This window comes from Ranitomeya variabilis, chromosome 6, assembly GCF_051348905.1.
Source record: "Ranitomeya variabilis isolate aRanVar5 chromosome 6, aRanVar5.hap1, whole genome shotgun sequence".
Lineage (NCBI taxonomy): Eukaryota > Metazoa > Chordata > Amphibia > Anura > Dendrobatidae > Ranitomeya > Ranitomeya variabilis.
The window spans coordinates 111,885,940-111,901,469 of record NC_135237.1 but is presented as its reverse complement, the minus strand read 5'-3'; the positions used below and the strand labels follow the sequence as shown (position 1 = coordinate 111,901,469).

The following is a 15,530-nucleotide window of genomic DNA, read 5'->3' as shown; positions in this document are numbered from 1 at the left end:
AGTTGAATCCTTGGTCTGTTCCTTTCTGGATTGTGAACGGAAGAGAAGAGGACCTCTATACTCCTGATGGTCCTAAAAATTGAATCGGCACAGATTAGATATTTACCGTATGTTCTGATGTTTCATTGTGGGCCGTGGTGTTGGTTCAAACTGACAATGTTACCCTCGGACCATAAAAGTTTACATGAACATCTAATCCCAAATATTTCATCTTACACAGCCATAAAAAAGATTTATGGGAAATTCTAGAAAAGGCAAACCAATATTAAGTTTTAACTTTCTACTTTTTGGTTGCCCTGAAAAAAAAAATCAAAGAAATATGCCAGACTATGACATAGATTTGCACCCAGTAACCTTTGGCAAAAATTCAGATTTCATTGCCGGTAACCAGAAACAAAATGTCAGAGATGTCACCTAATGGAGAATGAGGAATGACAGTGTGGGTTTAAATCCATATAGTAGTGCCCTTCGTTCTGGAAACTGGTGTTGGTATGAGCCCAGGGCAAGAAGATGGCTCAGTGGTTAGCACAGCAGTTTTGCAGCGCTGGGATCCTGGAATCAAATCCCACCAAGGACAACATCTGCAAGGAGTGTGTATGTTCTCCCCGTGTTTGCGTGGGTTTCCTCCCACATTCCAAAGACATACTGATAGGGGATCTAGATTGTGGGCCCCAATGAGGACAGTGATGATGTCTGTAAAGCGTTGTGGAATTAAGGGAGTACAATTAAATTCCACAATGTGATGTTTGGAGGGCCGATAAAATGATCTACTGGCCTGCCATTTATAAGATTCGTTTTGATTGCCAAATAAAATTATATGTAATGTTCTAACAGACATGAGAGTCCTAGTTACAGGCTCGTTCTTCTTCCTACATAATCAGTGGAACACAAGCAGTTAACCACACAGAAAGCCTTACATTATGTAGGTAGGACGCACAATTGTCAAACAGGTCATGAACTGCTGAGCTCACTAATAAAACACTTCTGTGCGCTTCCATCATCAGAAGCATGAAACCAACAATGGATGGTCAGAAGATCACAATGCTGGGAGGAAGGGGCACGCTATGCGACCTATCTAGCAAATAGGGTTTAAAAAGGATGGAACTCTTATTTTTTTTATTGTGAAGTTCACTAATCACCGTTACGAATGTTCTAACCTTTAGGACACACTATGCTATGAGAAGAACCAAATATATATGTCATTTACTAGTTTGTTTGTTTTTTTATGATAAAAAAGTCAAAAAATAAACTTTCAAAGAAATTGTAATATTATCAGACAATCCTGCAAATCAGCAGTACGATATGCAGTCCCTTAATTTAGCCAATTAGTGGGGTTGCTAAGAGTCAGCCCCCCAGGCTGATGGTCGATCCTAGAAGGTAACCATTCACAATTTATAGAGGGATTGGCTGACAGCTTTTATTTTTTTATGTTCCCAATTTAATCAGTTCAAGACCAGGCACATTTTCATTTTTTTCCTGTAATTACGATATAAAGAGCTGCACTTTATTCTTTTCAATATTCAAATAATTTCTGCATCTTTTTTTCATGATTTTTGGGGCTTAATTCGTATGCTATTTTTCATACTTTTTTTTGCTGATATCAGGCTTTATTTGTGGGAAAATAAAGGAAATACTTGTCTGTTTTTCACATTTTTTTTAAATAATGACCACTGAAATCATTTTTGTAACAGTTATTTTTATATATAGGGGGCAGGGCTATTAACAGTGATTTGTATTCGACCAAGACCAATGGGAGAGCATTACAACTTTTACCATAAATACTTTTTTAAATCGGATTTCCCCTGTAACTGTAGCTGGTATATGAGCCCCAGTAACAGTGGAAATACAACCTCCTGGCTGCATAGCAGAGCTGAATGTGTCTTATAGGACCCAGCAGCTCCTGCTCCAGCCCTACACCCAGCGATTACATGACCACTGGGTCAGAAGGAGGAAGAACCGGTAGCACTTTCTATTACTGTGCAACCAGCGCTTGTAGAGTGATGTTTAAACAGCGATGAAGAAGACAGAGACGGTAAAAAACCATCTCTGCATTCTCTATGAGCAGCTTGGCTGTATGATTGAGGGTAGCTGCTCTACTCTGCAGTGATGTTTTCAAATGTCACAGCAAGGCAGAACGCGGCCCGCCTGGACGTCTAAGGCTATGTTCACACTTTGCGGTTTTTGCTGCGGATCCGCAGCGTTTTTGATGCTGTGGATCCGCAGCAGTTTTCCATGCAGGGTACAATGTTACCCTATGGAAAACAAAAACCGCTGTGCCCACATTGCAGAAAATCCTGGAAAAAAACGTGCGGAATTGCTGCGGAAAAAAAGAAGGAGCATGTTACTTCTTTCTGCGGATTCCGCTGCGGTTTTCAACATGCACCAATAGGAAAGTGCTGTTGAAAAACCGCAGAGGAATCCGCAGAAGAAACCGCAGGAAAATCCGCAGTGAAAACCGCAGCGGTTTTGCACTGCGGTTTTTCCAAATCCGCAGCTGAAAAATCCGCAGCAAAAAAAGCAAAGTGTGAACAAGCCCTAAGTGGTTAAAAAAGCAAATAAGCCTCTGATAACTCTTATGCACTTGGGCAACTTAACGACTGGACTTTATTGTATGGGTTTATATTTCACTGGGTATGTGTACTGCAATTTAGACAGAAAAAACAAAAACATTTTCACTCTATAAAATTAAAGAAAATATGCAATCTATTTAACATCCATGCTGCATGTGAAGTTCTGCCGATTTGTCAATATCTCATTCGTTTTGCTACTACAGTAATACCAAAACAATTACATACATAATTAGGAGAGTTTAGATTGAAGTGAACCTGTCAAAACTTTTAAGCCCCAAAACTATTTATATGACTGTGTAGTGTAGCAAGTTTATCCCTTTATTATCCCAAGGTAATGCTCTAGCATCAAGAAATAGCACTGTGAACTTCTGGCTATGTGTCTGTACTGGGGTGTGGCGATGCACTTCCAGCTCCTCAGCCTCACGCTGTATTCCCTGCGGTGTATGGAAGGCAATGACCGGTCAATCACCAGGGGAGAGTGGCGCTAGGCATGGAATACAGCAGGAGGCTGAGGAGCTGGAAGTGCATCACCACACCCCAATGCACTTGCAGATACATATATACAGAACTTCAGAATGGGTCATGAATAAATCAACCTGATTATCTTTTAATGACCTACACAGACATAGAATTTTCTACATCCCCAAATCAATTATGACAGATTCCCTGTAAAACTTGCTTCTGCGTTCTGCACATCTGTGCGACTTGTTAGAAGACACAGCTCTTGTATACACCGCATTGTGGACTTTTCTTATAATGTCTTAAAACCCCTCAAGTCATAAAATAAAGTTACTTTCACCATTTCAATATTCTTCAGCAATGTTCCCATAACTCTAAAATTCAATATTATTGAGTTTCCCCGAGTGAGACCTACAGCCATTCTGATCTTCCAAGTGTCCTTCTGACATGCTGGAAAAACAGTAGGACAAAGACGGGAGGAATGGAACAGTGAAAATATAATAATGATATATATGTATTATACACACACACCCTGCATACGGCTATATATAAATGCACACACTAATACTATTATTATAGGTTGTGACAATAATATAATACACCCGAGCAGCTGCAGGTCTAAATGATTTCCCAGTCCGCTCACGGTAGAAGGAAGAGGAACAATTCATCACCTTCTGGAGCAGCAGCGCTCTCTCGTCTGACCAGGAGCTGCTCTGCAAGTCAGCAATGTCACACAGGACAATGTTATTTAGAGGGGGAAGAGTAATGGTCACAGCCACTAACCTGCAGTTGGGAGGAGGGTCCAGAGTGATATCTGCCAGTTCCTTCTGAATCCTGCACCAAAAATAAAAAAGAACAGTGAGAATTTGTGCCCTGACAGCCGCCTCCTATAGCCTCTGTGGGGGACAGCATTAATCATTTACATATTACACAAGGTCTCACAGTCTGAAGACCCCAGTGCACACAGAACCACATCGTGTGGTCGGAGGCCATCATCTAATGGTCTGTCCTGTATATACAAGAGGCAGCTATGGATCTCTGCACAAGAACCACTGCGCTAAACACCCATTTACTGTATATCGTTCCTTCCAAATCCAGGATTTTTTGGAAAAACTCCAACAATCCCCAGCATTGCCTAAATGTCCAGCATGAAGTATCCAAGGCACAGGACATAATGTTTTGGCCACATATGGGCCCTTATCAAGTCATCGATTAGAACAATCTCATATGGTCACGAGTGGGTCACGTCCTCCTGGGAGATCTGGGGTTAGATGATTACTATGTATTGTGAATCGCAAATCTTCCATTTAGCCTGTGTGTTTGTGTCCTATATTAAATGGATTTGGTTTTCTTTTTTGCGAAAGAGGTTAACGACCCTTTCTATACTGGTCAGAAACTTGCAGCTCCATTTTCAGAACTTTGGTTCTGATCTGGTCATGATGACCTCTCCCTATAAAACCTGGCCAGACTCTCTCTTCATTGCCAGTGAAAGCTTTGCTTCCTCCATCCTTGGAGACACTGTGCTGAATTGGAGACCGTTGTTGTTACTGGAGATTGTTGCGTGCTGTTTTTGGGTGAATGCTGTCCTCATTGTCCTATTCCCATTTGGTTGGTACATTTCCATCCTTCCCTATATACCTCTTTACCTTTGGTGAGTGTTTGTATGTTTGTTTCTGTTATCGCTATTTTGTTATTGTTATTTTGTGTCTTGTTTACCTTATATTTCTGTCCCAGGCTTCATGGGATGGGGGAGGGGATAGATTAGGGTTTAACAGTAGCTTAGTAAGGTCAGATACTCAGGCCTCTCTGCCTTCAAGAGTAGCCCCTGGACAGGGAAAGTTAGGGTCCCAGTTTGAGGTCCCCCTTCCTTCCTTACCAAAGACCATCACAGCATGACACATACATATGCAGAGCTACATATCATGGGACATGGATGGCCATACCTTCTCCTCCTCCCCCTTATACCCCTTTCACACATCAGTCTTTTGCCATTAGTCTCAATCCGGCGAATTTTGAAAAAAATTGTTTATCCGGTGGCCAGAGAAAACAGACATAGTAATGTTTTTTGTGTCCGTCGAAAAAACGGACAGTAACGGATCCGTCGTTTGCTAGAATGGAAGCCTATGGCGCCAGATCCGTCAAATGACAGAATCTGGCAACGGATTCTGTTTTTTTTAACTGAGCATACTCCGATTTTTTTAGGATCCAATTAGCTGGATCAGCTAGTCGGATCCGGCGAAAAAATGGATCCGCCACATCCTTTTTTTCAACATTCGACGGATTGTGACTGATGCCAAAAAACTGATGTGTGAAAGCAGCCTTAGTCCCTCCAGCATCACCATGGAAATACTAAAAAAACTGATGTATATGAAAATCCTTTGACCAACAGAAAATCTAATATGTATGGCTTACTTACAGGGACTGTCCAACAGAACAACTCTGTACACTGTGTATTGTCCTCAGATCTTTCCTTTATTCGCCATAGCCAATCAGTGGCTCATTCATGTCACCTGCATCTCAAAAACATCTCCAGAATTCAATGTTTTCTTACCTTTAACTCTGAAAAAAATCCTTACTTTTGCTCTTATTCATTCCTGTTTGGACTACTGCAACGTTTTACTGATCGGTCTCCATATTACCAAACTTTCTCCTCTACAATCCATCCTGAATGCAGCAGCTAGGATCAAATTCCTGTTCAACCGCTACACCGATGCTTCCACCTTCTTCCAGTCATTGCACTGGTTGCCCACTCGCTACAGAATACAATACAAACTTCTCTCTGGCACCTGCAAAGCTCTCCAAAGTTCTGCACCACCCGTCATCTCCTCCCTGATCTCTGTGTACCACCCTACCCATGCCGTGTTCTGCTAATGATCTAAGACTAACAATAATCTGAACCTCCCACTCTTACCTCCAAAACTTCTCTTGTGCTGTAAAAGTTCTTTAAAATGCACTACCCCGAAAAATCTATTAATTCCCCAAACCCCCAGTTTTATTCTTGGCCTAAAAACATATTTCTTAAGACCGGTCCATCATCTCAGTTAGCTAACCATTCAAGTTTTGCCCTTCCTAGATTTTCAGTATCTGATCCTTCATAGCATCCATTTACACAGCCTTCATGCACTGATTAGCCCTCTGTGTCGGTACTTGCAGAGAGTCTGGCTGGTGACTGGTTCATATGTGTTATTTATTATATTGATGGCTGGATCATACATGACAAGCATCTGTTAGATTATATGTTTTATGTTATGTCTTTTTTGTCTGTACAAGTCCCCTCTGTAATGTAAAGTGCTACAGAACATGTTGGCGCTATAGAAATAAAATTAATAATTGTTAGTGGGAATTGCAGATTAACTGCTTTTAAAAGGAGTTAGCACTGAACAATCCCATGAAGGGGCAGAGGTGGACTCTGCTAATATACAAAAGATACTAAAAAGACAAAAAAACGGAGTATCAAAAATGTAAATACATGTAAAAAAAAAACAAAAAAAACAAAACACTAGTAACCTAAGCCTACATTCCCCTGATGAGATATTTGGGCGAGTTTTTACTTTGTGCATTTAAAATAAAATGCAAGTAACCTATTTTACTTAATGGGTTTAGAAAATTCGCAACATCAAAAACTCATCAAAGACTCATCGTGAGAACGTAGCCTTACGGTGGGTTCACACAGAGCATACCTGGAATTTCCACAACAAAAGGTCAAAATAAATTTTAAAAGACACAGTGTCTGCTGTGGAAATGGCAGGTTTCATTCATTGCTATACAGGGACAGATCTGCAAAATTAGGCATTAGAATCACTAGCAAAATCCACAAGTGGATTTTTTAAATCCCTTCTACTGGAATCAGACAATGAATGGTCCCCATCATTTCAGGAGGGCTGCGGAGTTGGAGTCGCGGAGTCGGAGCCCATTTTGGTGGAGTCGGTGTCATGGAAATTAAGGAGTTGAAGTCGGAGGTTTGGATTACCGATTCCACAGCCCTGATTTCAGGGAGGGCATATATGCCCCTCGAACTGCAGTACTATCTGTTTTCCTCCTCTGGATCATATCCCCTGTCTAGTAAAGGCTGCAGCCTGAAATGTTCAATAACGTAACTTGTTAAAGGGACGATTATTCAATATGGGAGGCTCATCAAGCAGATTTCCACTACAATTCTGGGCCAATTGCCAGATAATGGTGTTAGTCTTGCAGCTTGTATGGTCAAACTTTAGAAATGATTCAGGAGCCGGTTTATGCCGTCAAATTAAACACAAGTTGTGGGAAAGTGTAAGTAATATTGCAGTGAACTGTAATGAGGGTTTATCGAGGTTTCCAAACATCCCTTCTAACGCATCCACACATGGCACAAACCATGTGGCACCTACACCAATCATTGATCCTCATGTCAGAAAGTTGTAAGGACGCAGAAAAAGTACCGTAGATATAATGTGAAGAGCTGAGGAATATGCCTGAGCCACAGAAATAAACATTATTATATATGGAGAAACCAGGGACGTAAAGGAGATCTAGACTGGGACATGCTGGCAGTCAGGTGCCCAGAACCAGTCCCTTGGCTCATCGTCTACCTAGCTCCTGGGATCGGGCCAGTGTTGTCACACACATCAGATAACTGGAGAAGGCCTCCCGACAATCTAATGAGAGGAAAGTGACGGGCAGCCATTTATCCTTCTCCCCATGGGTCAGTACTGAGCAGTGACAACGTGCAATCTAAAGTATATGGTATAACTAAAACAGTATGTACAGTGTGTAGTGGCTGCACCGGGGCACTGCAGATCAACTTCTATGCAAATACAAGGGCCTAGTCCTGGACAACCCCTTTAAGGAGCAGAGACTGATTCCAATGTTCTTCATTTGGATGACTGACATGAAGTCCAACAAAGTGTCTGCACAACGATCACCAAGTACATGGCTCCATTTCCTAAAAGTTTGACAAACATTTACAGATTGTGAGCGAATCGTCTTAACAGCTCTTTTTACACGCTTTGGGTAAGAACTTAAAGGAGTTGTTCATTCTGACGATCTATCCACAGGTTATGTCACCAAAATCAGATCAGTGAGCGTCCAACACCCCACCGACAAATCGGCTATTATCTGCCCCGAGGGCCACAATTCTGGAGTAATGTCTTCCATTTTAGCGGTTTTAGTATTTACGCCTTACCCTCTATATGTTTTGTGCCACTTTTTAAGAGGTCTTTCTTTTTCCCCTCAACACCTTTGCTTATCTAGATGTTTTAGACAGATCTATGGATCTATGAAATGCGATTTTCACCAAATGTCACTTTTTTTAACATCTCACTTCAGTCCCTCGCTGGAGTAAGATCTCTGGAGGATTTGCAACTTTCGGTGCTGAAAAGTCACAAAAAAACAATTAATGACGAAAATAAAGAGCATTTTTTTTATTGCTCTAAATTCATAAATTATGAGCCAGTTTGAGGTATTTGGCACAAAAAACATTAGCGAACACCGCAAGAAAAAAAAAGAAAATGGACTTCAATAAATTGCAAATGATGAATCGTCCCTTAGACTAAAGATGCAGAGCGCAGATCCGTATAATGTGTAGTGGCCATTGAAAGAATAAGAGCGGAGCTGTAGTACCCGAGACACTGAAAAGTGTTTACAGCCCGCAGCCACCATAGCAAATCATCTGACCGGGTGTGGGTGTGGGAATCGGTGGGGTTCTGGGTGTTAGACCCCCACAGACATCCTATGGATAGCTTATCAATCTGTTGTGGCCAGACACAGAGGACCGATCACCAGCACAAGAGTGGACAGTTTTTGTTCTTATTTTATTCCCATTGCTCCTCTGAGTAATCTCTTGGGTTTTTTTTTAATCATCCATAAAGTTCCAGAAATATTGATCTTTTTATTTAGTGCCAATTTGGTCTTTACCAAGGGGGCGTGGCTCAGTGTAATAATGCAGAGCAAGCTAAAGACACGCCCCAGAGGAAGCTGTAAGCCACACCCCCTGGTAAAAAGAAAAGTAACACTAAATAAAAGGTCCACATCTGTGGAACTGTATCGTGTATATTAAAGGGGTTGTCCACTACTAGGACAACCCCTTCTTATACCCTACGCTTGGCCCCGATAAAATAGAAAAGCCTATACTCCCCTCCTGTGCCAGGGCCGTTACCGCAGTGGAAGCACTCACAGTCCTGGGGCCTTTGACACATGGTGCCGGTGCACAATCAGCGCTGGCGTCACTGTCTCCGCCTTCTTGCGAACACGAAGAGGAAGCCAGGGATCAGCTGCAGTCCAGAATTCCCCTTCATGTTCAATTTGTCCGAAGGTGGAGACCGTGACGCCAGCACTGATTGGCCACCAGGGTCACATGTCACAACAACTGTACGGGAGCCCCGGGGAGAGCGAGTGCCGACACCACAGGAACGGCAAAGGCACAGGAGGCGAGTAGAGGCTTTTTTATTTTATTGGGGCCAAGCATGGGGAATGACAAGGAGTTGTCCAAGTAGTGGACAACTTCTTCAAGAAACAAAAAAAAAAAATGGCATACTTCTGCCCACTTTTGTCCTGGTTTTTAATGCATAATAAAGTGAACATTTGCATTCCCCATAAAATAATCTTTTTTTCCCAGATCAGAAATGTGCCATTCCTCTGTTATTCCTGCTGGAAATGTGTCAATCTTCTATAGAATCTGAGAAGGACGGCGATAAAAGGAAGATGTACTGAATGACTGGCCCCACCACGATGCACAGAGGGCCTGTATTGGTGTGATGTGTGGTCTGTGCTGACAGTGTCCCTTTAACTAATTGCTGTGTGCCCCTACAGTCTGATGTTGCCCAATAATTTGCTGAATATTTCAGACTCTGCAGACACGTCCCCTCCATAACTCAATGCTAACACCAATTTGTCAATTTCTTCAGACATTCCCAGGAAGAATAACAGAGGAATGAGAAGGAATATAGGTTTACTAAAATACCTATCTGAACAGCCCAAAAGTCCTCTATAAAAGGGACCTGTATCTAGTCAAAGCTGACCAGTGTTTGCTCTTATTAGATTCCTGATGTTTAATTTTTTTTTTTAAATAAATCCTCCATATGTTTGCAGATAGAGGCCTTTTTATAAAGTGCTAATTTTAAGTTCTTTTCAAGGGGGCGTGGCTCACAGAGTAATTAGCGCAGCCTAGACCATGCCCAGATGAATGCGAGTGCCCGCCCCCAGAGTCAGCTCTGAAGACACACGCCCAGTTGGCCTGCAAGCAGAGATTTCACATAATGCTCTGCAAAAGAAACTAATGTGAATGACTCTGCAATGGAGCTACTCAGCAGAAGACAACAGGGCGGCAGAAGCGGGAAAGCTCAGGGATGTTTTCAAGGTATATAGGAGCAAGTGAAAGAGGTTGTTTGGTATTCTGATAAAAGTCTGCAGTCACACTTTTCTAACTGCAGACTTTAATCCTGACAGTGTGTAATGTCCATGCTGTCAGGATTCATTGGTGTGGATGGTTAGACTTACGGTCACATTCCGACTAGCCATACAGTGACATGAAATAAGAGGCTGAGCACATGTAGCTGTCAAGTGACCGCACGTATGCAAATTGCCTACTTGCAGCCATGTGACCGCCCGCTCTCACCAGCAATACCGTTGAATGTTGACAGAGAGCACAATGCACAGCACCAGGATTCAGATTTCTGCAGTGGCGTAGATTGGACACTTTTATTAGAAGACAGGACAACCCCTTTAAGTGAAAGTGCCCCCAATCTAAAAGATGGGAATGTCTGTAGAGGACAGTGCGTGTCATTTTTTAGTCCAATAACAACAAGCACATTTATCAAATTAACTTTGCTGGAAAAGTGGAGCGACGCACGTTGGAATAATGGCAGAAAACACATTTATGAAAGATCTGCACTGGTTATAACCTTCTTCTGTGCAATAGATTTATTTAGTATAAAGGCTGCAGGAAGGGGCACATGGCGCGCTCACCCCGTGCCATCATTTCCAGGAGAATATCGCTCATTATTCTAGAATTATCCTCATTTTCTATATACAAGCATGTAAAGTCTTCAGCTCCTCTTACAGGGGGGTCGCACTTCCAGACTAAGGTCACAGCCCCCCCGGACAGCAATAATCAGAGGAGGATCAGCATCAATTATTTTAATGAAAAGATTCTTCCAACTGTATAATGCAAAATCTCTCAGTGCGCAAAGCAGAGCCGGACAAGTGACCCTCCGACCAGTTTGCCTCTTACTGGAGCCAGTTTAATTTTATAATTGGCTTGAAAATGAGAATGTCTAAACGAGAGCGTAAAAGGAGCAATGGATTTGTGAACTACTACATCCTGAGCCTGGTCCTTAGGGCCTGATCACTAACAGGTGAGAAATGGATCCCGGCTGGAGACTCCACGCTCGGAACGGACACGTGATACTGTGTATCGGTAAGGCCCCATACACATTGGATGAACCTGCAGATCTCAGTGATAGGCCGACAGTCTAATGTGTATGTGGGCCCCCGACAGATGATGGCAGGAGAGAGAAGAATCCGGCAAGTCCAGTTTCAGATAGCCGATCCGTTTGTTCTCCAAGGGGTATGCCGCTGTCAGACAATTCTGGTAGGTGGTCTCATACAGAACACAGCCACACTCATGCTATGGAAGCATGTCCTCAGCCCTATGTATCCCAAGCACACAGAGCTGCACATGTATACAGTTATATATACCGGGGTTCCCCACCCATTCTCTATGGGACTAAGGAGATGGAGCAGCGCTCAGCTTTTCCGGACAGTCCCATAGACCATGATAGGAGCAGTTGTGTGCACGTCTGACCACCGCTCCATTCAGAGGGGGCACTTCAGAACCCAGCGGTCAGCAATTACCCCCTATCCTAAGGAGAAACATCTAACGATGGGAATAATCCTTCACAATGCTCTACATGTATGTGTGGTGAGCTCCAAAGTCTTAAGGTACCTTCACACGAAACGACTTTGTAACGATAACGACAGCGATCCGTGACGTTGCAGCGTCCTAAATAACGATATCGTTGTGTTTGACACGCAGCAGCGATCTGGATCCCGCTGTGATATCGTTGGTCGGGGCTAGAGGTCCAGAACTTTATTTGGTCGTTAGGTCGGCGTGTATCGTCATGTCTGACATTAAAAGCAACGACGCCAGCAACGATCAAGCGGGGAAACACACCTATCTGGCTAGGTTCGCTATCTATCACATCGTTACAACCACTGCTGTTTGACATGGAGCAACAACCAGCGAGAACGATATGTGAGTCGCTGTTACGTCACTGGATCGCTCCTGCATCGTTAGTAAGTTGGTGTGTTTGACATCTCTACAGCGACCTAAACAGCGACGCTCCAGCGATCGCGTTTTGGTCGGATCGTTTCTATATCGCTGTAGCGTCGTTTCGTGTGAAGGTACCTTTAAGGTACCGTCACATTAAGCGACGCTGCAGCGATAGCGACAACGATGCCGATCGCTGCAGCGTCGCTGTTTGATCGCTGGAGAGCTGTCACACAGACCGCTCTCCAGCGACCAACGATGCCGAGGTCCCCGGGTAACCAGGGTAAACATCGGGTTGCTAAGCGCAGGGACGCGCTTAGTAACCCGATGTTTACCCTGGTTACCAGCGTAAAAGTAAAAAAAACAAACAGTACATGCTCACCTGCGGGTCCCCCAGCCTCTGCTTCCTGACACTGACTGAGCTCCGGCCCTAACAGCACAGCGGTGACGTCACCGCTGTGCTTTCACTTTCACTTTAGGGCCGGATCTCAGTCAGAGCAGGAAGCAGACGCTGGGGGACGCGCAGGTGAGTATGTACTGTTTGTTTTTTTTACTTTTACGCTGGTAACCAGGGTAAACATCGGGTTACTAAGCGCGGCCCTGCGCTTAGTAACCCGATGTTTACCCTGGTTACCAGTGTAAAACATCGCTGGTATCGTTGCTTTTGCTGTCAAACACAACGATACACGGCGATCGGACGACCAAATAAAGTTCTGGACTTTATTCAGCGACCAGCGACATCACAGCAGGATCCTGATCGCTGCTGCCTGTCACACTAAACGATATCGCTAGCCAGGACGCTGCAACGTCACGGATCGCTAGCGATATCGTTTAGTGTGACGGTACCTTTAAGCCCCCGTCTCACTAAGCGAGATCGCTAGCGAGATCGCTGCTGAGTCACAAGTTTTGTGACGCAACAGCGACCTCAGTTGCGATCTCGCTATGTGTGACACGTACCAGCGATCAGGCCCCTGCTGTGAGATCGCTGGTCATGTCGGAATGGCCTGGACCTTTTTTTGATCGTTGAGGTCCCGCTGGGTAGCGCACATCGCTGTGTTTGACACCTTAACAACGACCTCGTTGACGACTCAGACACTGAATCGTCATAATAGCTCCCATGTGACATCGTTGTACAGGTCGCTACAGGTCGCTGGTGAGATGTCAAACAGTGAGATCGCAGCAGCGATCGTTGGGAAGATCTCACTGTTTGACATCTCACCAGCGACCACATAGCGACGCAGCAACGATCCCTGACAGGTCGTATCGTTGTCGGGATCGCTTTAGCGTCGCTAAGAGACGGGGCCTTAAGTGTAAAGTAAAGCAACCATGCGGGTATCTGACAGCTCGGTGCGGTCTGCTGTTATCACCCCATTATATCATGACCCCACTATTACATGATCACCCCATTATGTCTTTGGTCCCCCCACTATTACACCATTATATCATTGTCCCCACTATCACGATTATCACCCCATTATATTGTTATTACCCCACTATTACATGATTATCACCCCATTATATAATTGTCCCCCACTATTACACCATTATCACCCCATTATATCATTGTCCCCCACTATTATACGATAATCACCCCAATATACCATTGTCCCCCAACTATTACACAATTATCACCCCATTATATCATAATCTCCCACTATTACACGGTATCACCCCATTATCTCCCCACTCTTCTATCACTCTCCCCTCAGTATTCCCTGGTGGTCCCCACCATCCCACAGACGATTATTGCTGCCAGTGTGGTCGGCAGATGCATGGTCTGCCTGGGTAATAAATCCCCCCTACCTGTCAGCCCCTGCACATGGGGGGCACAGTACAGCCCATGTCCCCCTCACACACCCCGGGGGGCACATCATGGCCGCCGCAGCCCTCGTCCTCCCCTCCCCGATAACTCGCTCTTTTACGACCCCACCAAAGCTGCAGAGCTTTTGGGGCCCCCCTGTGCTGAGACCCCCTATAAAAAACGGCTCAGAGAAACACAGTCACCCCAAAAAGCTAACATGTAAATGAGGCGTCGTGGGTGGCACCCTGGAATGCAAATGAGCCGCGCCACCCTTTCCTTGCCGGGTGAGGGGGGAGAAAGGGTTAACGAGGATTGTTGACGAGAAAGCGAGACTTAAAGGGGCCGCACTTTTCCCTCCGGGGATAGTAACGAGGAGCAGATCCGGGGCCATTGTCCCTGTGTGCCCGGCGCCGTGTGGCCGAGGAGCGCTGTGCCTTTGTTAGCAGGAGGTTCGCCAGCGCGGCCTGGCACCATCACCCGCTGCCATCCTGAGCATGGAGGCTGGCCGCAGCCTTACCTCTTGGCGCTGGTGGACAGCAGTTTGGAGTTCTTGCTCATGCTGACTTTGCTGTCCTTCTTCCTGGCGCTGTGGTGCTGGCTGGCCGGCTCCCGGTCTATGTGCTGGCTGGAGGCGCTGGAGGAAGAGGAGCTGGTGCTGGCCCTGGAATCGTCATCCGACATAGCGAGATCACACACAGCAGCCTGCAGCGAGGAGGAGGAGGAGGAGGGCGACCAGATGTAATATCCTCCCCCACCCCAAACACCACAATGTGCGGAGAACAGACACCGGCACAATGCGGGGAGCAGCCCCCCGCCGGGAGCTACAGTGGGGTCCACTGGAAATGCCCAGAATATACCCCAGTCACCTGTATGGGGAACAGTGGGGAGGGGGCACATATTTATCCAGGTCTCATATAAATACCCATAATATCCCCCACAATCCGTCCTATATGGGATACAGTAGTGAGGGGGCACATATTTATCCGGATCACTAATAAATACCCATAATATCCACCACAGTCCATCCTATATGGGATACAGTAGTGAGGGGGCACATATTTATCAAGGTCTCATATAAATACCCATAATATCCCCCACAGTCCGTCCTATATGGGATACAGTAGTGAGGGGGGCACATATTTATCCAGGTCTCATATAAATACCCATAATATCCCCCACAGTCTGTCCTATATGGGATACAGTAGTGAGGGGGCACATATTTATCCGGATCACTAATAAATACCCATAATATCCACCACAGTCCGTCCTATATGGGATACAGTAGTGAGGGGGCACATATTTATCCGGATCACTAATAAATACCCATAATATCCACCACAGTCCGTCCTATATGGGATACAGTAGTGAGGGGGCACATATTTATCCAGGTCTCATATAAATACCCATAATATCCCCCACAGTCCGTCCTATATGGGGTACAGTAGTGAGGGGGCAC

The 15,530-nt window shown here is 44.8% G+C and overlaps 1 protein-coding gene across 1 annotated transcript in view; it reads right to left on the bottom strand.

Annotated features, from left to right (window-relative positions):
• Positions 1-14,938, bottom strand: part of UBE2E1 (ubiquitin conjugating enzyme E2 E1) — a 50,247-nt gene extending 35,309 nt beyond the window's left edge. The window contains exons 1-2 of the mRNA XM_077268901.1: positions 14,592-14,938; positions 3,813-3,863 (exon numbers count right to left, since the gene is read on the bottom strand). Of these exons, the coding sequence (XP_077125016.1) occupies positions 3,813-3,863; positions 14,592-14,755 (215 nt within the window). The 5' untranslated portion in view covers positions 14,756-14,938. The remainder of the gene's footprint in view (positions 1-3,812; positions 3,864-14,591) is intronic.
• Between the last annotated feature and the right edge of the window lie 592 nt (positions 14,939-15,530).